The following is a 22,853-nucleotide window of genomic DNA, read 5'->3' as shown; positions in this document are numbered from 1 at the left end:
CCTTGCACGCCTTTCACCCTCCTGCATGTTCAGGCCCCGATCACTCAAAACCTTTTTCACTCAATCTTTCCACCTCCAATTTGGTCTCCCACTTCTCCTCGTACCCTCCACCTCCGACACATATATCCTCTTGGTCAATCTTTCCTCACTCATTCTCTCCATGTGCCTAAACCATTTCAAAACACCCTCTTCTGCTCTCTCAACCATGCTCTTTTTATTTCCACACATCTCTCTTACCCTTACATTACTTACTCGATCAAACCACCTCACACCACATATTGTCCTCAAACATCTCATTTCCAGCACATCCACCCTCCTTCACACAACTCTATCCATAGCCCACGCCTCACAACCATACAACATTGTTGGAACCACTATTCCTTCAAACATACCCATTTTTGCTTTCCGAGATAATGTTCTCGACTTCCAAACATTCTTCAAGTCTCCCAGGATTTTTGCCCCCTCCCCCACCCTATGATTCACTTCCGTTTCCATGGTTCCATCCGCTGCCAGATCCACTCCCAGATATCTAAAACACTTTACTTCCTCCAGTTTTTCTCCATTCAAACTTACCTCCCAATTGACTTGACCCTCAACCCTGCTGTACCTAATAACCTTGTTCTTATTCACATTTACTCTTAACTTTCTTCTTTCACACACTTTACCAAACTCAGTCACCAGCTTCTGCAGTTTCTCAAAAGAATCAGCCACCAGCGCTGTATCATTAGCGAACAACAACTGACTCACTTTCCAAGCTCTCTCATCCCCAACAAACTTCATACTTGCCCCTCTTTCCAAAACTCTTGCATTCACCTCCCTAACAACCCCATCCATAAACACATTAAACAACCATGGAGACATCACACACCCCTGCCGCAAACCTACATTCACTGAGAACCAATCACTTTCCTCTCTTCCTACACATACACATGCCTTACATCCTTGATAAAAACTTTTCACTGCTTCTAACAACTTGCCTCCCACACTATATACCCTTAGTACCTTCCACAGAGCATCTCTATCAACTCTATCATATGCCTTCTCCAGATCCATAAATGCTACATACAAATCCATTTGCTTTTCTAAGTATTTCTCACATACATTCTTCAAAGCAAACACCTGATCCACACATCCTCTACCACTTCTGAAACCACACTGCTCTTCCCCAATCTGATGCTCTGTACATGCCTTCACCCTCTCAATCAATACCCTCCCATATAATTTACCAAGGATACTCAACAAACTTTTTTTTTTTTTTTTTTTTTTTATACTTTGTCGCTGTCTCCCGCATTTGCGAGGTAGCGCAAGGAAACAGACGAAAGAAATGGCCCAACCCCCCCCCCATACACATGTACATACACACATCCACACACGCAAATATACATACCTACACAGCTTTCCATGGTTTACCCCAGACGCTTCACATGCCTTGATTCAATCCACTGACAGCACGTCAACCCCTGTATACCACATCGCTCCAATTCACTCTATTCCTTGCCCTCCTTTCACCCTCCTGCATGTTCAGGCCCCGATCACACAAAATCTTTTTCACTCCATCTTTCCACCTCCAATTTGGTCTCCCTCTTCTCCTCGTTCCCTCCACCTCCGACACATATATCCTCTTGGTCAATCTTTCCTCACTCATTCTCTCCATGTGCCCAAACCATTTCAAAACACCCTCTTCTGCTCTCTCAACCACGCTCTTTTTATTTCCACACATCTCTCTTACCCTTACGTTACTTACTCGATCAAACCACCTCACACCACACATTGTCCTCAAACATCTCATTTCCAGCACATCCATCCTCCTGCGCACAACTCTATCCATAGCCCACGCCTCGCAACCATACAGCATTGTTGGAACCACTATTCCTTCAAACATACCCATTTTTGCTTTCCGAGATAATGTTCTCGACTTCCACACATTTTTCAAGGCTCCCAAAATTTTCGCCCCCTCCCCCACCCTATGATCCACTTCCGCTTCCATGGTTCCATCCGCTGACAGATCCACTCCCAGATATCTAAAACACTTCACTTCCTCCAGTTTTTCTCCATTCAAACTCACCTCCCAATTGACTTGACCCTCAACCCAACTGTACCTAATAACCTTGCTCTTATTCACATTTACTCTTAACTTTCTTCTTCCACACACTTTACCAAACTCAGTCACCAGCTTCTGCAGTTTCTCACATGAATCAGCCACCAGCGCTGTATCATCAGCGAACAACAACTGACTAACTTCCCAAGCTCTCTCATCCCCAACAGACTTCATACTTGCCCCTCTTTCCAGGACTCTTGCATTTACCTCCCTAACAACCCCATCCATAAACAAATCAAACAACCATGGAGACATCACACACCCCTGCCGCAAACCTACATTCACTGAGAACCAATCACTTTCCTCTCTTCCTACACGTACACATGCCTTACATCCTCGATAAAAACTTTTCACTGCTTCTAACAACTTGCCTCCCACACCATATATTCTTAATACCTTCCACAGAGCATCTCTATCAACTCTATCATATGCCTTCTCCAGATCCATAAATGCTACATACAAATCCATTTGCTTTTCTAAGTATTTCTCACATACATTCTTCAAAGCAAACACCTGATCCACACATCCTCTACCACTTCTGAAACCGCACTGCTCTTCCCCAATCTGATGCCCTGTACATGCCTTCACCCTCTCAATCAATACCCTCCCATATAATTTACCAGGAATACTCAACAAACTTATACCTCTGTAATTTGAGCACTCACTCTTATCCCCTTTGCCTTTGTACAATGGCACTATGCACGCATTCCGCCAATCCTCAGGCACCTCACCATGAGTCATACATACATTAAATAACCTTACCAACCAATCAACAATACAGTCACCCCCTTTTTTAATAAATTCCACTGCAATACCATCCAATCCTGCTGCCTTGCCGGCTTTCATCTTCCGCAAAGCTTTTACTACCTCTTCTCTGTTTACCAAATCATTTTCCCTAACCCTCTCAACAAACTTATACCTCTGTAATTTGAGCACTCACTCTTATCCCCTTTGCCTTTGTGCAATGGCATTATGCAAGCATTCCGCCAATCCTCAGGCACCTCACCATGAATCATACATACATTAAAGAACCTTACCAACCAGTCAACAATACAGTCACCCCCTTTTTTAATAGATTCCACTGCAATACCATCCAAACCTGCTGCCTTGCCAGCTTTCATCTTCCGCAAAGCTTTTACTATCTCTTCTCTGTTCACCAAATCATTTTCCCTAACCCTCTCACTTTGCACACCACCTCGACCAAAACACCCTATATCTGCCACTCTATCATCAAACACATTCAAAAACCTTCAAAATACTCACTCCATCTCCTTCTCACATCACTACTACTTGTTATCACCTCCCTATTAGCCCCCTTCACTGAAGTTCCCATTTGCTCCCTTGTCTTACGCACTTTATTCATCTCCTTCCAAAACATCTTTTTATTCTCCCTAAAATTTAATGATACTCTCTCACCCCAACCCTCATTTGCCCTCTTTTTCACCTCTTGCACCTTTCTCTTGACCTCCGGCCTCTTTCTTTTATACATCTCCCACTCATCTGCATTTTTTCCCTGCAAAAATCGTCCAAATGCCTCTCTCTTCTCTTTCACTAATAATCTTACTTCTTCATCCCACCACTCACTACCCTTTCTAATCAACCCACCTCCCACACTTCTCATGCCACAATATATATATATATATATATATATATATATATATATATATATATATATATATATATATATATATATATATCTTTTTCTTTCTTTCATACTATTCGCCATTTCCTGCATTAGCAAGGTAGCGTTAAGAACAGAGGACTGGGCCTTTGAGGGAATATCCTCATCTGGCCCCCTTCTCTGTTCCTTCTTTGGGAAAAAAAAAAAAAACAAGAGGGGAGGATTTCCAGCCCCCCGCTCCCATATACATATATATATATATATATATATATATATATATATATATATATATATATATATATAAAAATATATATATATATATATATATATATATATATATATATATATATATATATATATATATATATATATATATATTTTTTTTTTTCATACTATTCGCTATTTCCCGCGATAGCGAGGTAGCGTTAAGAACAGAGGACTGGGCCTTTGAGGGAATATCCTCACCTGGACCTCTTCTCTGTTCCTTCTTTTGGAAAATTAAGAAAAAAAAAAAAAAACACGCAGGGAATACGTGGGAAGTATTCTTTCTCCCCTACCCCCAGGGATATATATATATATATATATATATATATATATATATATATATATATATATATATATATATATATATATATATCTAGAGGGGGGGTTAGAAACCATCCCCTCCTTGCATTTTAACTTTCTAAATCGGGAAACAGAAGAAGGAATCACACGGGGAGTGCTCATCCTCCTCGAAGGCTCAAATTGGGGTGTCTAAATGTGTGTGGATGTAACCAAGATGAGAAAAAAGGAGGGATAGGTAGTATGTTTGAGGAAAGGAGCCTGGATGTTTCAGCTCTGAGTGAAACGAAACTCAAGGGTAAAGGGGAAGAGTGGTTTGGGAATGTCTTGGGAGTAAAGTCAGGGGTTGGTGAGAGGACAAGAGCAAGGGAAGGAGTAGCACTACTCCTGAAACAGGAGTGGTGGGTGTATCTGATAGAGTGTAAGACAGTAAACTCTAGATTGATACGGGTAAAACTGAAAGTGGATGGAAAGAGATGGGTGATTATTGGTGCATATCCACCTGGGAATGAGAAGAAAGATCATGAGAGGCAAGTGTTTTGGGAGCAGTTGAATGAGTGTGTTAGTAGTTTTGATGCACGAGACCAGGTTATAGTGATGGGTGATTTGAATGCAAAGGTGAGTAATGTGGCAGTTAAGGGAATAATTGGTATACATACATGGGGTGTTCAGTGCTGTAAATGGAAGTGGTGAAGGGCTTGTAGATTTATGTGCTGAAAAGGACTGGTGATTGGGAATATCTGGTTTAAAAAGAGAGATATACATAAATATACTTATGTAAGAAGGGGAGATGGCCAGAGAGCGTTATTGGATTACGTGTTAATTGACAGGCGCGCGAAAGAGAGACTTTTGGATGTTAATGTGCTGAGAGGTGCAACTGGAGGGATGTCTGATTATTATCTTGTGGAGGCGAAGGTGAAGATTTGTAGAGGTTTTCAGAAAAGAAGAAAGAATGTTGGGGTGAAGAGAGTGGTGAGACTAAGTGAACTTGGGAAGGAGACTTGTGTAAGGAAGTACCAGGAGAGACTGAGTACAGAATGGAAAAAGGTGAGAAAAAGGACGCAAGGGGAGTGGGGGAGGAATGGGATGTATTTAGGGAAGCACTGATGGCTTGTGCAAAAGATGCTTGTAGTATGAGAAGCGTGGGAGGTGGGCAGATTAGAAAGGGTAGTAAGTGGTGGGATGAAGAAATAAGATTATTAGTGAAAGAGAAGAGAGAGGCATTTGGACAATTTTTGCAGGGAAATAATGCAAATGACAACGAGACGTATAAAAGAAAGAGGCATGAGGTCAAGAGAAAGGTGCAAGAGGCAAAAAAGAGGGCAAATGAGAGTTGGGGTGAGAGAGTATCAATAAATTTTAGGGAGAATAAAAAGATGTTTTGGAAGGAGGTAAATAAAGTGCATAAGACAAGGGAACAAATGGGAACACCAAAAAGGGGATAATGGGGAGGTGATAACAAGTAGTGGTGAGGTGAGAAGGTGGAGTGATTATTTTGAAGGTTTGCTGAATGTGTTTGATGATAGACAGACATAGAGAAACAGAGAGATAAAAAGATAGACAGACATATGAATCATAACTTCTTACATCATGCCACTAGTTGTCACCTCTTCTGAGCAGAAGTACATGATGGTGATAGCACATCGTACATCACAATCAAACGTAAATTCTATGTTGAATTTACTTGCTGTAGTAGTGTCTTCAGGCTCCTTCAGGGTAGCTGATTCATCTGGTGCACGGACAAACCGTATACTTTCCTTCCTAATATTGATGAGTGCTTTTAAGGTTTTGCTTGGTTCATTTGCTGTTGGAGCTGGATAAGGAAACTGAAAAATAAAGTTTAATATACAAGAGAGTTAGTTCTGTATTTCAATGCAAAGTAGCTACAAAAAGATACAGTATTATGGGCTCCCCATCTTAATAGGTATGGAGCAGTATTGTCTGGATACTAAAATGCCTTAGCACACAATGGTCTGGCCATCCCTAGATAACCAGTAAGGATTTCAGAAAGAAAAGCTATGCCAAATACATGTTACTGAATTAAAATTCAGCAATTACGTTTTCAAAACTAAGATACAATAATGCATACCCTATCCCCATATCCAAACCACATGGAAACACATGGTCAGCTGTGGATGAATGAAACAATGACTGAGTTCATGGTTAATGCAGACAGCATACATAAATTCAAGAAAATATATCATAATAGAGAATGTTCAATAGATGGGACCCCACAAGTGTAGAACTCCTGCCCTTGCAATTCAAATCGGTAATTACGTAAAGGAACAGCCACTTTATGTTTTCAATGAAGAAATGTCTTTTATATGTGAAACTTTTTTCTGTACTTTGAAATACTGCTGCAAAGCTATATGCTACCATTAATTGCTAAGCTAGCTAATTCAATGAAACAGTCTTTATCTACTCACTCTGTCACCATCTTTGCTCTAATATGTCTCATGTCTGAAATAACAACAGTAAAACACTGCAAGTCAAAGTCCTGGTGTGCCAAAAAAATTCCTAGCCAGAAACTCAACCCCCATTAATACATGGATTTGTGTGTGAAAATAAGGAAGAAATTGAAGGTAGTTTCCAACTCACAGGAGGTAGCCTTCACAAGTGAATACTTAAAGGACACAGACACTAATACTGTGTTAACAATGAAGATCGATGAATGAACAAGTACACTGCAAGTAATGTCTACCAATATACAGGAAGAACATATTCTAGAGTATAAGATGTAACAGCGGAAGCGGAAGTGAATCATAGGGTGGGGGAGGGGGCGAAAATCCTGGGAGCCTTGAAGAATGTGTGGAAGTCGAGAACATTATCTCGGAAAGCAAAAATGGGTATGTTTGAAGGAATAGTGGTTCCAACAATGTTGTATGGTTGCAAGGCGTGGGCTTTGGATAGAGTTGTGTGCAGGAGGGTGGATGTGCTGGAAATGAGATGCTTGAGGACAATGTGTGGTGTGAGGTGGTTTGATCGAGTAAGTAATGTAAGGGTAAGAGAGATGTGTGGAAATAAAAAGAGTGTGGCTGAGAGAGCAGAAGAGGGTGTTTTGAAATGGTTTGGGCACATGGAGAGAATGAGTGAGGAAAGATTGACCAAGAGGATATATGTGTCGCAGGTGGAGGGAACGAGGAGAAGTGGGAGACCAAATTGGAGGTGGAAAGATGGAGTGAAAAAGATTTTGAGTGATCGGGGCCTGAACATGCAGGAGGGTGAAAGGAGGGCAAGGAATAGAGTGAATTGGATCGATGTGGTATACCAGGGGTTGACGTGCTGTCAGTGGATTGAATCAGGGCATGTGAAGCGTCTGGGGTAAACCATGGAAAGTTGTGTGGGGCCTGGATGTGGAAAGGGAGCTGTGGTTTTGGGCATTATTGCATGACAGCTAGAGACTGAGTGTGAACGAATGGGGCCTTTGTTGTCTTTTCCTAGTGCTACCTCACACACATGAGGGGGAAGGGGGATGGTATTCCATGTGTGGCGAGGTGGCGATGGGAATGAATAAAGGCAGACAGTGTGAATTGTGTGCATGGGTATATATGTATGTGTCTGTGCGTGTATATATATGTGTACATTGAGATGTATAGGTATGTATATTTGCGTGTGTGGATGTGTATGTATATACATTGTGTATGGGGGTGGGTTGGGCCATTTCTTTCGTCTGTTTCCTTGCGCTACCTCGCAAATGCGGGAGACAGCGACAAAGCAAAATAAAAATAAAAATAATAAGATGTAACAGGTGGAATAAGGTCAATTAACATAAGATGGACATCCTATGACATAGGACTTTTAATATCATGATAATGTATATAGACAGGGATTCATATCTCCTGAGATGGGGTGAAGCTCATGTGTGACACAGAAGTATGGATAAGGTGCACCAGAAAAGCCCTTGAAGCAGTTTATATCCCTCTTGGAAATACTTTGCACTCCTGAGTGGACTTACTGGTGTAATCAAGAGTAGCTGTACAGACAGTGCTACAGGGATGGTCAACTAGAAGTGGAACGGGCCAACTTAGACAATCATGAGACAACATGGCCATTGCAATGCCTAATGAGTGACTTCCCCTTGCCTACTGCCTGATCTGAACACATGTATATCCAGTGATGAAGTCCATTATGACAAAATGTTTGGATGAAAGCTCCACTTCAATCTCGTTTTATGACCACCTCTACTCCGACATATACTGTTATGGAACTTATACTATCTAATTTTTTCTAAGTATAAATTGATAAGCTGATCAATCATATTTGGCAATAAATATCCTCCTGGTAATATACAAGCAACTATAAACTCTTAAGAGATACTCTTTCCAAAAGAATACATCTGATAACCTAAATAATACACTTAACAAAATAGGGACATTCTTCACCTACCAGACACATACTTGTGTGAAATATTCCAAAAAAACTATAGAATGGTACACTATCCTTGTAAGGATACGAAAAATTCACTACCTTCAAACCACATATGAGGGTAATTGGTACATCATCTAATGATTCCAACCTTTACATTTTCATTTGCAGGAATTTCTCAAGGAATAAGATCATTTATGGTTAATTGAGATGAAGTGCAAAAAATTTCAAAATATCAGTAGGTAAAGTATCTGTGCTTAACATCAACACACCTGTGTCATGCCTCAAGGATCCTGAGTCTCCACACTTAGATGTTATCTGGATCAAGGGCTGTCCCTAAACTCAATGCTTTTCCTTTCCTTCACCAACTACTCTCCTACTTTACAAATTTTATATCTTTCTTCGACAACTGAACTCCTGCCATGAGGCCATGAAATCCTCACACCCACAAGCCGAAATCCTCCACCCAGGGAATTTCAGCATTCGCCCCATACAGATGGTGTCGGAATTGCAACCTGCACGTTCTCTATCCGCAATGATCTTGAACAAATTATCACCCACCCTACCCATATTCCTGACCACTGTGACTACTGTCCTAACATTTTGGATCTGTTTTTCACCTCTAATCCTTTGTGCTACACAATCTTACTCCCTATTGGTTCATCTGACCATGCTCTGAAAAATTTATCTACTTTAACAGAATCTTCCCCTCCAGCAGCCCCTTTTAAAAGTAATAATGGCACCTCAACAAAGCTGACTGGAATGACATATGAAAATTATTTTTTGATGTTCCTTGACTTAATTACTGTCTGTCCTGTGGTGATGCTTCTGTCTCCGCCAGACACATAGCAGATGTTATCGTTACAGGAAGGGAAATATCTATCCCCTCTTCCTCCAAGAAAAACATGTCTTCCAACCCATGGTTCAACCATTCCTGCTCTGGGTATTTCGGGGAATGGATCAGGCATATTGGTCTTGGAAAAACTCTCCTTCCTCCAACTCTCATTCAGCACCTATCACTGCCCATAATCGTTGGAAGTACATTATCTGAGACAAAGCATTCCTTTATTCAAAGGAAGTACGATGACCTCTTCTCTTCAGCAACAGGTCTTTCTAGTCTTTGCTAAGGGCATTTCAAACAACTTCTATTGCTCCACTTTTCCTTCACTTTTCTGTTCTAATGGTACTCCAGCTGTCTTTCCTATAGACAAAACAACTCTTTTTGATTCTCATTTTTCCTCAAACTCTACCTTAGATAACTCTAACTTTCCTTCACCCCCTGATGTTCCTCTTGCTAATCCTATGACCCTTTCCACAATCTGTTTAACCTGTCCAAAAGGTGCTTCTCTCTCTGGACACTAGCGGAAAACATCCCTGTGCACTGAAAGCTTGTGCCTCTGAACTTGCACATATGTTTGCTCCCCTGTTCGGTTTCTGTGAAAAACCAGAACTTTTTCTTCTTCTTCTTGGAAGTATGCACTGGTACATCTCATCCCTAAGAATGGTGGCTGTTCTAACAACTCTTATTATCATCCTGTTGCTTTGACATCTACTATTTCCAACCCCTCTAACTATCCTGCTGCTATGACATCTACTGTTTCCAAAGTCTTTGAACCCCTACTAAACTCCTATTTCCTCAGACATCTTAAATATCACAGTCTTCTCTCTGATTACCAGTATGGCTTGTGTAAAGCAAGATCCAATGGTGATACCTTTCCTATTTCACTAATGTCTGGTCATCATCACTAAAAGACTTAGGAGAATCCTATGTAGTTGCCCTAGATATATCCACAGCTTTTGACTGGTTGCAGTACTGGGATCTCATATCTAAGCTCCCCTCTTTTGGCTTCCCTCCTTTGTATCTAGCTTCCTCTCTGGCTGATCTATCTCCATGGCTGTTGATGAATCAGCCTCCCTCTCTCTTTCCATCAAGAGTGATGTCCCTTAAGGTTTTGTCCCATCTCCTTCAATTTTCTTCCTTTTTATCTATGATTTCCTTTCTTCTACAAATATCCAAATGCACTTATATGCTGATGACTCAACACTGCATTCCTCCACATCCTTCAATTCTGCTTCCCTGAATACATCTCATTTCTCCCCACTCTCCTTACATCATTTGCTCCCACCTTTTCATATTCTGCACTCAATATTTCCTAGTACTTCCTCATACAAGTCTCCTTTTCAAGGTCACTTACTTTCACCTCTCTCTTCTCCCTAACATTCTCTCTTCTTTTCTGAAAACCCTCTACAAATCTTCAACTTCGCCTCCACAAGATAGTGATCAGACATCCCTCCAGTTGCTCCACTCAGCACATTAACATCCAAAAGTGTCTCTTTTACTTGCTTATCAATTAAGATATAATCCAATAACATGCTCTGGCTATCTCTCCTACTCATATATGTTATATTTATTCATCTTATTTATCATACTTTGTCGCTGTCTCCTGCATCAGTGAAGTAGCACAAGGAAACAGACGAAAGAATGGCCCAACCCACCCACATACACATGCAATACATATATGTCCACACACGCACATATACATACCTATACATTTCAACGTATACATATATATACATACACAGACATATACATGTACACAATTCATACTTGCTGCCTTTATTCATTCCTGTCACCATCCTGCCACACATGAAATGACATCCCCCTCCACCTGCATGCGTTTGAGGTAGTGCTAGGAAAAGAGAACAAAGGCCCCATTCGTTCACACTCAGTCTCTAGCTGTCATGTATAATGCACTGAAACCACAGCTCCCTTTCCACATCCAGGCCCCACAAAGCTTTCCATGGTTTACCCCAGATGCTTCACATGCCCTGGTTCAATCCACTGACAGCACATCAACCCCGGTATACCACATTGTTCCAATTCACTCTATTCCTTGCAAGCCTATCACCCTCCAGCATGTTCAGGCCCTGATCACTCAAAATCTTTTTCACTCCATCCTTCCACCTCCAATTCGGTCTCCCACTTCTCCTCATTCCCTCCACCTCTGACACATATATCCTCTTTGTCAATCTTTCCTTACTCATTCTCTCCATGTGACAAAACCATTTCAATACACCCTCTTCTGCCCTCTCAACCACACTCTTTTTATTACCACACATCTCTCTTACCCTTTCATTGCTTACTCGATCAAACCACCTCACACCACATATTATCCTCAAACACCTCATTTCCAACGCATAAACCCTCCTCCGCACAACTCTATCTATAGTCCACACCCATTTTTGCTTTCTGAGATAATGTTCTCGCCTTGCACACATTCTTCAATGCTCTCAGAACCTTCGCCCCCTCCCCCACCCTGTGATTCACTTCCACTTCTATGGTTCCATCCGCTGCCAAATCCACTCCCAGATATCTAAAACACTTCTCTTCCTCCAGTTTTTCTCCATTCAAACTCAACTCCCAATTGACTTGTCCCTCAACCCTACTGTACCTAATAACCTTGCTCTTATTCACATTTACTCTCAGCTTTCTTCTTTCAAAGACATTACCAAACTCAGTCACCAGCTTCTGCAGTTTCTCACAAGAATCAGCCACCAGCACTGTATCATCAGCGAACTACAACTGACTCACTTCCCAAGCTCTCTCCTTCTCAACAGACTGCATATTTGCCCCTCTCTCCAATACTCTTGCATTCACCTCCCTAACATCCCCATCCATAAACAAATTAAACAACCATGGAGACATCATGCACCCATGCCACACACCGACATTCACTGGGAACCAATCACTCTCCTCTCTTCCTACTCATACACATGCCTTACATCCTCGACAAAAACTTTTTCACTGTTTCTAGCAACTTTCCTCCCACACCATATACTCTTAATACCTTCCAAAGAGCATCTCTATCAACTCTATCACATGCCTTCTCCAGATCCATAAATGCTACATGTAAATCCACTTGCTTTTCTAAGTATTTCTCACATCCATTCTTCAAAGCAAACACCTGATCCACACATCCTCTACCACTTCTGAAACCACACTGCTCTTCCCCAATCTGATGCTCTGTACATGTCTTGACCCTCTCGATCAATACCTTCCCATACAATTTCCAAGGAATACTCAACAAACTTATACCTCTGTAATATATATATATATATATATATATATATATATATATATATATATATATATATATATATATATATATATATATATATATATTCTTAATACCTTCCACAGAGCATCTCTATCAACTCTATCATATGCCTTCTCCAGATCCATAAATGCTACATACAAATCCATTTGCTTTTCTAAGTATTTCTCACATACATTCTTCAAAGCAAACACCTGATCCACACATCCTCTACCACTTCTGAAACCACACTGCTCTTCCCCAATCTGATGCTCTGTACATGCCTTCACCCTCTCAATCAATATCCTCCCATATAATTTACCAGGAATACTCAGCAAACTTATACCTCTGTAATTTGAGCACTCACTCTTATCCCCTTTGCCTTTGTACAATGGCACTATGCACGCATTCCGCCAATCCTCAGGCACCTCACCATGAGTCATACATACATTAAATAACCTTACCAACCAGTCAACAATACAGTCACCCCCTTTTTTAATACATTCCACTGCAATACCATCCAAACCTGCTGCCTTGCCGGCTTTCATCTTCCGCAAAGCTTTTACTACCTCTTCTCTGTTTACCAATCATTTTCCCTAACCCTCTGACTTTCCACACCACCTCAACCAAAACACCCTATATCTGCCACTCTATCATCAAACACATTCAACAAACCTTCAAAATACTCACTCCATCTCCTTCCCACATCACCACTACTTGTTATCACCTCCCCATTTGCGCACTTCACTGAAGTTCCCATTTGCTCCCTTGTCTTACGCACTTTATTTACCTCCTTCCAGAACATCTTTTTATTCTCCCTAAAATTTAATGATACTCTCTCACCCCAACTCTCATTTGCCCTTTTTTTCACCTCTTGCACCTTTCTCTTGACCTCCTGTCTCTTTCTTTTATACATCTCCCACTCAATTTCATTTTTTCCCTGCAAAAATCGTCCAAAATGGTGTGGGAGGCAAGTTGTTAGAAGCAGTGAAAAGTTTTTATCAAGGATGTAAGGCATGTGTACGTGTAGGAAGAGAGGAAAGTGATTGGTTCTCAGTGAATGTAGGTTTGCAGCAGGGGTGTGTGATGTCTCCATGCTTGTTTAATTTGTTTATGGATAGGGTTGTTAGGGAGGTGAATGCAAGAGTTTTGGAAAGAGGGGCAAGTATGAAGTCTGTTGGGGATGAGAGAGCTTGGGAAGTGAGTCAGTTGTTGTTCGCTGATGATACAGCGCTGGTGGCTGATTCATGTGAGAAACTGCAGAAGCTGGTGACTGAGTTTGGTAAAGTGTGTGAAAGAAGAAAGTTAAGAGTAAATGTGAATAAGAGCAAGGTTATTAGGTACAGTAGGGTTGAGGGTCAAGTCAATTGGGAGGTGAGTTTGAATGGAGAAAAACTGGAGGAAGTGAAGTGTTTTAGATATCTGGGAGTGGATCTGGCAGCAGATGGAACCATGGAAGCGGAAGTGGATCATAGGGTGGGGGAGGGGGCAAAAATTCTGGGAGCCTTGAAGAATGTGTGGAAGTCGAGAACATTATCTCGGAAAGCAAAAATGGGTATGTTTGAAGGAATAGTGGTTCCAACAATGTTGTATGGTTGCGAGGCGTGGGCTATGGATAGAGTTGTGCGCAGGAGGATGGATGTGCTGGAAATGAGATGTTTGAGGGCAATGTGTGGTGTGAGGTGGTTTGATCGAGTAAGTAACGTAAGGGTAAGAGAGATGTGTGGAAATAAAAAGAGCGTGGTTGAGAGAGCAGAAGAGGGTGTTTTGAAATGGTTCGGGCACATGGAGAGAATGAGTGAGGAAAGATTGACCAAGAGAATATATGTGTCGGAGGTGGAGGGAACGAGGAGAAGAGGGAGACCAAATTGGAGGTGGAAAGATGGAGTGAAAAAGATTTTGTGTGATCGGGGCCTGAACATGCAGGAGGGTGAAAGGAGGGCAAGGAATAGAGTGAATTGGAGCGATGTGGTATACCGGGGTTGATGTGCTGTCAGTGGACTGAATCAAGGCATGTGAAGCGTCTGGGGTAAACCATGGAAAGTTGTGTAGGTATGTATATTTGCGTGTGTGGACGTATGTATATACATGTGTATGGGGGTGGGTTGGGCCATTTCTTTCGTCTGTTTCCTTGCGCTACCTCGCAAACGCAGGAGACAGCGGCAAAAAAAAGAATACTTCCCACGTATTCCCTGCGTGTCGTAGAAGGCGACTAAAAGGGAAGGGAGCGGGGGGCTGGAAATCTTCCCCTCTCATTTTTTTTTTCAATTTTCCAAAGGAAGGAACAGAGAAGGGGGCCGGGTGAGGATGTTTCCTCAGAGGCCCAGTCCTCTGTTCTTAACGCTACCTCACTGAGGCGGGAAATGGCGAATAGTATGAAAAAAAAAAAAATATATATATATATATATATATATATATATATATATATATATATATATTTTTTTAATTTTCCAAAAGAAGGAACAGAGAAGGGGGCCAGGTGAGGATTTTCCCTCTAAGGCCCAGTCCTCTGTTCTTAATGCTACCTCGCAAATGCGGGAAATGGCGAATCGTATGAAAAAAAAAAAAAAAAAAAAAATATATATATATATAACAAGTAGTGGTGATGTGAGAAGGAGATGGAGTGAGTATTTTGTAGGTTTGTTGAATGTGTTTGATGATAGAGTGGCAGATATAGGGTGTTTTGGTCGAGGTGGTGTGCAAAGTGAGAGGGTTAGGGAAAATTATTTGGTAAACAGAGAAGAGATAGTGAAAGCTTTGCGGAAGATGAAAGCCGGCAAGGCAGCAGGTTTGGATGGTATTGCAGTGGAATTTATTAAAAAAGGGGGTGACTGTATTGTTGACTGGTTGGTAAGGTTATTTAATGTATGTATGACTCATGGTGAGGTGCCTGAGGATTGGCGGAATGCGTGCATAGTGCCATTGTACAAAGGCAAAGGGGATAAGAGTGAGTGCTCAAATTACAGAGGTATAAGTTTGTTGAGTATTCCTGGTAAATTATATGGGAGGGTATTGATTGAGAGGGTGAAGGCATGTACAGAGCATCAGATTGGGGAAGAGCAGTGTGGTTTCAGAAGTGGTAGAGGATGTGTGGATCAGGTGTTTGCTTTGAAGAATGTATGTGAGAAATACTTAGAAAAGCAAATGGATTTGTATGTAGCATTTATGGATCTGGAGAAGGCATATGATAGAGTTGATAGAGATGCTCTGTGGAAGGTATTAAGAATATATGGTGTGGGAGGAAAGTTGTTAGAAGCAGTGAAAAGTTTTTATCAAGGATGTAAGGCATGTGTACGTGTAGGAAGAGAGGAAAGTGATTGGTTCTCAGTGAATGTAGGTTTGCGGCAGGGGTGTGTGATGTCTCCATGGTTGTTTAATTTGTTTATGGATGGGGTTGTTAGGGAGGTAAATGCAAGAGTTTTGGAAAGAGGGGCAAGTATGAAGTCTGTTGGGGATGAGAGAGCTTGGGAAGTGAGCCAGTTGTTGTTCGCTGATGATACAGCGCTGGTGGCTGATTCATGTGAGAAACTGCAGAAGCTGGTGACTGAGTTTGGTAAAGTGTGTGGAAGAAGAAAGTTAAGAGTAAATGTGAATAAGAGCAAGGTTATTAGGTACAGTAGGGTTGAGGGTCAAGTCAATTGGGAGGTGAGTTTGAATGGAGAAAAACTGGAGGAAGTGAAGTGTTTTAGATATCTGGGAGTGGATCTGGCAGCGGATGGAACCATGGAAGCGGAAGTTTATCATAGGGTGGGGGAGGGGGCGAAAATTCTGGGGGCCTTGAAGAATGTGTGGAAGTCGAGAACATTATCTTGGAAAGCAAAAATGGGTATGTTTGAAGGAATAGTGGTTCCAACAATGTTGTATGGTTGCGAGGCGTGGGCTATGGATAGAGTTGTGCGCAGGAGGATGGATGTGCTGGAAATGAGATGTTTGAGGACAATGTGTGGTGTGAGGTGGTTTGATCGAGTGAGTAACGTAAGGGTAAGAGAGATGTGTGGAAATAAAAAGAGCGTGGTTGAGAGAGCAGAAGAGGGTGTTTTGAAGTGGTTTGGGCACATGGAGAGAATGAGTGAGGAAAGATTGACCAAGAGGATATATGTGTCGGAGGTGGAGGGAACGAGGAGAAGAGGGAGACCAAATTGGAGGTGGAAGGATGGAGTGAAAAAGATTTTGTGTGATCAGGGCCTGAACATGCAGGAGGGTGAAAGGAGGGCAAGGAATAGAGTGAATTGGAGCGATGAGGTATACCGGGGTTGACGTGCTGTCAGTGGATTGAACCAAGGCATGTGAAGCGTCTGGGGTAAACCATGGAAAGCTGTGTAGGTATGTATATTTGCGTGTGTGGACGTATGTATATACATGTGTATGGGGGGGGGTTGGGCCATTTCTTTCGTCTGTTTCCTTGCGCTACCTCGCAAACGCGGGAGACAGCGACAAAGTATAATAAATATAAATAAATAAATATATATATATATATATATATATATATATATATATATATATATATATATATATATATATATATTATATATATATATCTTTTCAAACCAGGTATTCCCAATCACCGGTCCTTTTTCAGCACATAAATCCACAAGCTCTTCACCATTTCCATTTACAACCCTGATCACCCTATGTAAACCAACTATACCCTGAACTGCCACATTACTCACCTTTGCATTCAAATCACCCATCACTATGACTCCGTCTTGTGCATCAAAGCTGCTAACACACTCACTCAGCTGCTCCCAAAACACTTGCCACTTATGATCTTTCTTCTCATGACCAGGTGCATAGGCACCAATAATCAACCATCTCTCTCGTTCCACTTTCAGTTTTACCCACATCATCTAGAGTCTACTTTCTTACATTCTATCACATATTCCCACAACTCCTGCTTCAAGAGAGTGCTACTCCTTCCTTTGCTCTTGTCCTCTCACTTAACCCTGACTATACCCCCAAGACATTCCCAAACTGCTCTTCCCCAACAACCTTGAGCTTCATTTCACTCAAACTAAAACATCCAGATGCCTTTCCTCAAACATACTACATATATCTCCTTTTTTCTCATCTTGGTTACATCCACACACATCTAGACACCCCAATCTGAACCTTCAAGTAGGATGAGCACTCCCCACATGACTCGTTCTTCAGTTTCCCCTTTTATAGATTTGAATACAAGCAGGGGGGTTTCCAGTCCCCCCTGCTCCCGCCCCATTTAGTTGCCTTCTAAATATATATATATCCATGTTTCCATCCGATGCTAAGTCCACTCCCAGATATCTAAAACACTTCACTTCCTCCAGTTTTTCTCCATCCAAACTTACCTCCCAATTAACTTGTTCCTCAACCCTAATGAACCTAATAACCTTGCTCTCATTCACATTTACCCTCAACTTTTCCTTTCACACACTTTACCAAACTGTCACCAACTTCTGCATTTTCTCACCTGAATCAGCTACCAGTGGTGTAAAATCAGCGAACAACAACCGACTTGCTTCCCAAGCCCTCTCATCCACAACAGACTGCATACTTGCCCTTCTTTATAAAACTCTTGCATTCACCTCCCTAACAACCCCTTCCATAAACAAATCAAACAACCATTGAGACATCACACACCCCAGCCATAAACCAACATTCACTGGGAACCAATCACTTTCCTCTCTTCCTACTCGTACACATGCCTTACATCCTTGGGAAAAACTTTTCACTGCTTCTAGCAACTTACCTACCACACCATATACACTTAAAACCTTCCACAAAGCATCTCTATCTCTATCATTTGCCTTCTCCAAATCCATAAATGCAACATACAAATTTATCTGTTTTTTAAGTATTTCTCACATGCCCTGGTTAAATCCATAGACAGCACATCAACCCCGGTATACCACATCATTCCAATTCACTCTATTCCTTGCACACCTTTCACCCTCCTGTATGTTCAGGCCCTGATCGCTCAAAATCTTTTTCACTCCATCCTTCCACCTCCAATTTGGTCTCCCGCTTCTCCTTCTTCCCTCCACCTCTGACACATACATTCTCATTGCCAATCTTTCCTCACTCATTCTTTCCATGTGTCCAAACCATTTCAACACACCTTCTTCTGCTCTCTCAGCCACTCATTTTATTACCACACATCTCTCTTGCCCTTTCATTACTTACTTGATCAAACCACCTAACACCACATACTGTCCTCAAACTTTCATTTCCAACACATCCACCCTCCTCCGCACAACCCTATCTATAGCCCATGCCTTGCAACCGTATAACATTGTTGGAACCACTATTCCTTCAAACAAACCCCTTTTTGCTCTCAAAGATAACGTTCTCACCTCCCACACATTCTCCAATGCTCCTAGAACCTTCACTCCCCTCCCCTACCCTGTGACTCTCTTCCACTTCCATGGTTCCATCTGCTGCTAAGTCCAGTCCTAGATATCCAAAACACTTCACTTCCTCCAGTTTTTCTTCATTCAAACTACACTCTCAATTAACTAGCCTCTCAACCCTACTGCACCTAATAACCTTGCTCTTATTCACATTTACTCTCAACTTTCTCCCTTCACACACTTTACTAAACTCAGTCACCAACCTCTGCAGTTTCTCACCCCAATCAGACACCAGCGCTGTATCATTAGCGAACAACAACTGACTCATTTCCCAAGCCCAATCATCCAGAACAGACCGCTACTTGCCCCTCTCTCCAAAACCCTTGCATTCACCTCCCTAACAACTCCATCCATAAACAAATCAAACAACCGTAGAGAAATCATGCACCCCTGCCGCAAACCGACATTCACTGGGAACCAATCACTTTCCACTCTTCCGACTTGTACACATGCCTTATATCCTTGGTAAAAACTTTTCACTGCTCCTAACAACTTACCTCCCACACCATATATTCTTAAAACTTTCCACAAAGCATCTCTATCAACCCTATCACATGCCTTCTCCAGATCCATAAAAGTTACATAAAAGTCCATTTGTTTTTCTAAGTATTTCTCATATACATTCTTCAAAGCAAACACCTAACCCACATAGCTTCTACCACTTCTGAAACCACACTGCTCTTCCCCAATCTGATGCTCTGTACTTGCCTCTACCCTCTCAATCAATACCATCCCATATAATTTCCCAGGAATACTCGACAAACTTATGCCTCTGCAAGTTGAACACCCATCTTTAACCCCTTTCCCTTTGTACAATGGCACTATGCATGCATTCCATCAATCCTCAGGCACTTCATCATGACCATACATACAATGAATATCCTTACCAACCAATCAACAACACAGTCACCCCCTTTTTTAATAAATTCCACTACAATACCATCCAAAACCACTGCCTTGCCAGCTTTCATCTTCTGCAGCCTTCACTATCTCTTCTCTGTTTACTAAGCCATTCTCCCTGATTCTCTCACTCACATACCAACCAAAACACCCTGTATCAGCCATTCTATCATCAAACAAATTCAACAAACCTTGAAAATACTCACTCCATCTCCTTCTCACTTCATCATTACTTGTTGTTCCCTCCCCTTCACCAAAATTCCCATTTGTTTTCTTGTCTTATGCACTTTATTTACCTCCTTCCAAAACATCTTTTTATTCTTCCTAAAATTTAATGATGCTCTCTCACCCCAACTCTCATTTGCCCTCTCTTTCACCTCTTGCACCTTTCTCTTGACCTCCTGACACTTTCTTTTATACATCTCCCAGTAATTTACACTACTTCCCTGCAAGAATCATCCAAACGCCTCTCTCTTCTTTTTCACTAACAACCTTACTTCTTCATCCCACCACTCACTACCCATTCTAATCTGCCCATCTCCCACCTTTCTCATGCCCATCTTTTGCACATCTTATTTCTTTGCATCCTTGTAACAAAGTAGACAAAAATTATCATAACTGAACAGGCAATAATTTTCAGTGAACCACTGGAAGGCTATCTTACAATGGTTATGTCCCTATTCCTGCTCAGGAAGTCTTATGGAGAGCTACTTCTAAATATATCTCATTTGTTTGATTCTTTGGTCAATGAAGAAATATCTTAAATACTTCAACTTTGTATGAATGAACAGTGTACGGCATGAGAAAATTAAAGACAATGGTTTTATTTCAAAAAACAAAATCTTAGCACTGTCAGACACTATCAACTTACAGGTGCAGGACGTGATCCCAAAAAGTTGACATCCATGTTCTCACCAAAGAGATACATCTCTGGTTGAGCTGTATCAAATCGTTCCCCTCCCATGATGAAATGACTGCTGAAGTAATTTCCTGAAGATAGTAAAATACACAGTATATGAATATATCATGGCAACAAAATTAATATAAATACAGGTTTTATCAAATGAAAAATGAAAAACAACTAAAGGCAGACCTGCATGAGCATGCAAATTCTAAATCCATCCACATTTCTCCTTGGTGATAAAGGCTTACAGGAATATATATAACCAGACTTAAAGTGTATGTAAATTTTCGTGAGATCAACAAACTCTTGAATATTTTCACTAGAAAAAGAAAATGATGCTTTGATGGAGAAATTTCTCAAGAACTGCAATGAAAAGAATTATTCCTAAATGTACCACTCTCATTTGGTATGAAATTTGACTGCATGAATCGTAACAAACAGGGTGATCTTCCAACAAATATAAATTCTATACATGTAGAATCATGCAAATATCAACAACTTTTCTTCCTGATCCAAGAGAGAGAAGAATCAGAATTCTACAACAAAAGTTTCATACTAATTGCCCATAATATGAAAATTGCTAAAGATGTAGTACCTTCGACAAGTCCAGTTTAGGCGGTGGCAAAAAAGGTACAAGCTACCCTGGAAAAAAAAGATCTAAATCTACTTCACATATGGCTAAAAAACAATATCAAGTATTATAACCAAAAGCTCCAATAAAGCACTCTTCATGAAGCTGTAATGGTCCTAGTACTACAGCATTCTTGTCATGAGAAAAACTTGAGAAAAACTCTATATACTACTCCCATATGTAAGAGATGATTCATAATACCCTATGATAGCAGAAAAAATTATCAAACTAACCCATATTGTCTGAACAGATTCCAAAATCTAAAGTTGAAGCTGTATCCCTTTTCAATGGTGATGACTCTCTATGAGTAAAAAGAACCTTACGAGAGAACTAGCACAATGACATAAACTCCCTTGCCCAGGAATGTTTTCAATCTACTCCAGGGCTTCTAGAATAACCAAACCTTAAAAATTAGCCAGTTAATCATATCCAAGTTATCTATACAAGAAAAAAGATCACTAGAATTAATGAATCCAAACTAAGATCATGGTACTGACCCGTACTGTGTTTGAATTAAAAGATGGAGTAGCAAAATGTAAGAAAAGACCAATCTATGTGGCAGAGATCCATATGAGGATTCACTCCTAATGACATGGTCCACTTGAAAGCAGTTGACCCCTGCATAATCTTAGGCAACACTGACCCAGTTATTAATGGAAAGTCCACACATGAAAAATAAAGCTTGAATAAACCATTTCTCCAAAGCTCTAGAAATAACAAGATAAGTTGTTGAGAAATGGGAGGTATTTAGGGAAGTATTGCTGACATGTGAGAGAGAAGTGTGTGGCATGCAGAAGGGTAACAGAGGAAAGAGAAGTGTATGGGCAGTACTTACTGGGAGGGAGTGCAAGTAACTGGAAGATGTACAAGAGAAACTGGCAGGAGGCCAACAGGAAGGTGTAGGGATCAAAAATGAGGACAAATGAGAGTTGGGGTGAGTGAGTATCAGCAAACTTCAGGAGGAATAAGATGGTTTTGGTTGGAGGTGAACAGCTCAGGAAGAATAAGATGGTTTTGGTTGGAGGTGAACAGCATGAGAAAAAACAGAAAAATAAGAACACTGATGAAGGGGGCAAATTGGGAAGTGATAAGAGGCAGTGATGAGGTGAAGAGGAGTTTGAATTTTTAAACATTGTTGAATATCAAAGTCCATCTTGAATGTAGATTGGAGGAGAGGTGAAAGGAAACACTGTCCTGGAACTCGAATCATATTCTCACATTTCGACAAGTCTTCATCAGGGAACTGACAGAATTAGGAAGACAAAATGCTTACGTAAACTCAGGCCCACCTGA

The 22,853-nt window shown here is 41.1% G+C and overlaps 1 protein-coding gene across 7 annotated transcripts in view; it reads right to left on the bottom strand.

Annotated features, from left to right (window-relative positions):
* Mrgn1 (Mahogunin ring finger 1) overlaps positions 1 to 22,853 on the bottom strand; it is a 168,853-nt gene that overhangs the window by 133,146 nt on the left and 12,854 nt on the right. For all 7 annotated transcript variants that reach the window (XR_011713022.1, XR_011713021.1, XM_071663851.1 and 4 more), the window contains exons 2-3: positions 20,897 to 21,015; positions 5,868 to 6,106 (exon numbers count right to left, since the gene is read on the bottom strand). Coding sequence is in view for 5 of the 7 variants with exons in the window: in XM_071663851.1 (XP_071519952.1) it covers positions 5,868 to 6,106; positions 20,897 to 21,015 (358 nt within the window). In the remaining 2 variants the exon portion in view is untranslated. The remainder of the gene's footprint in view (positions 1 to 5,867; positions 6,107 to 20,896; positions 21,016 to 22,853) is intronic.

The sequence above is a fragment of the Panulirus ornatus genome, chromosome 1 (assembly GCF_036320965.1).
Source record: "Panulirus ornatus isolate Po-2019 chromosome 1, ASM3632096v1, whole genome shotgun sequence".
Lineage (NCBI taxonomy): Eukaryota > Metazoa > Arthropoda > Malacostraca > Decapoda > Palinuridae > Panulirus > Panulirus ornatus.
Note: the sequence above shows the minus strand (reverse complement) of the source record. Positions and strands in the feature narration are given on the sequence as shown.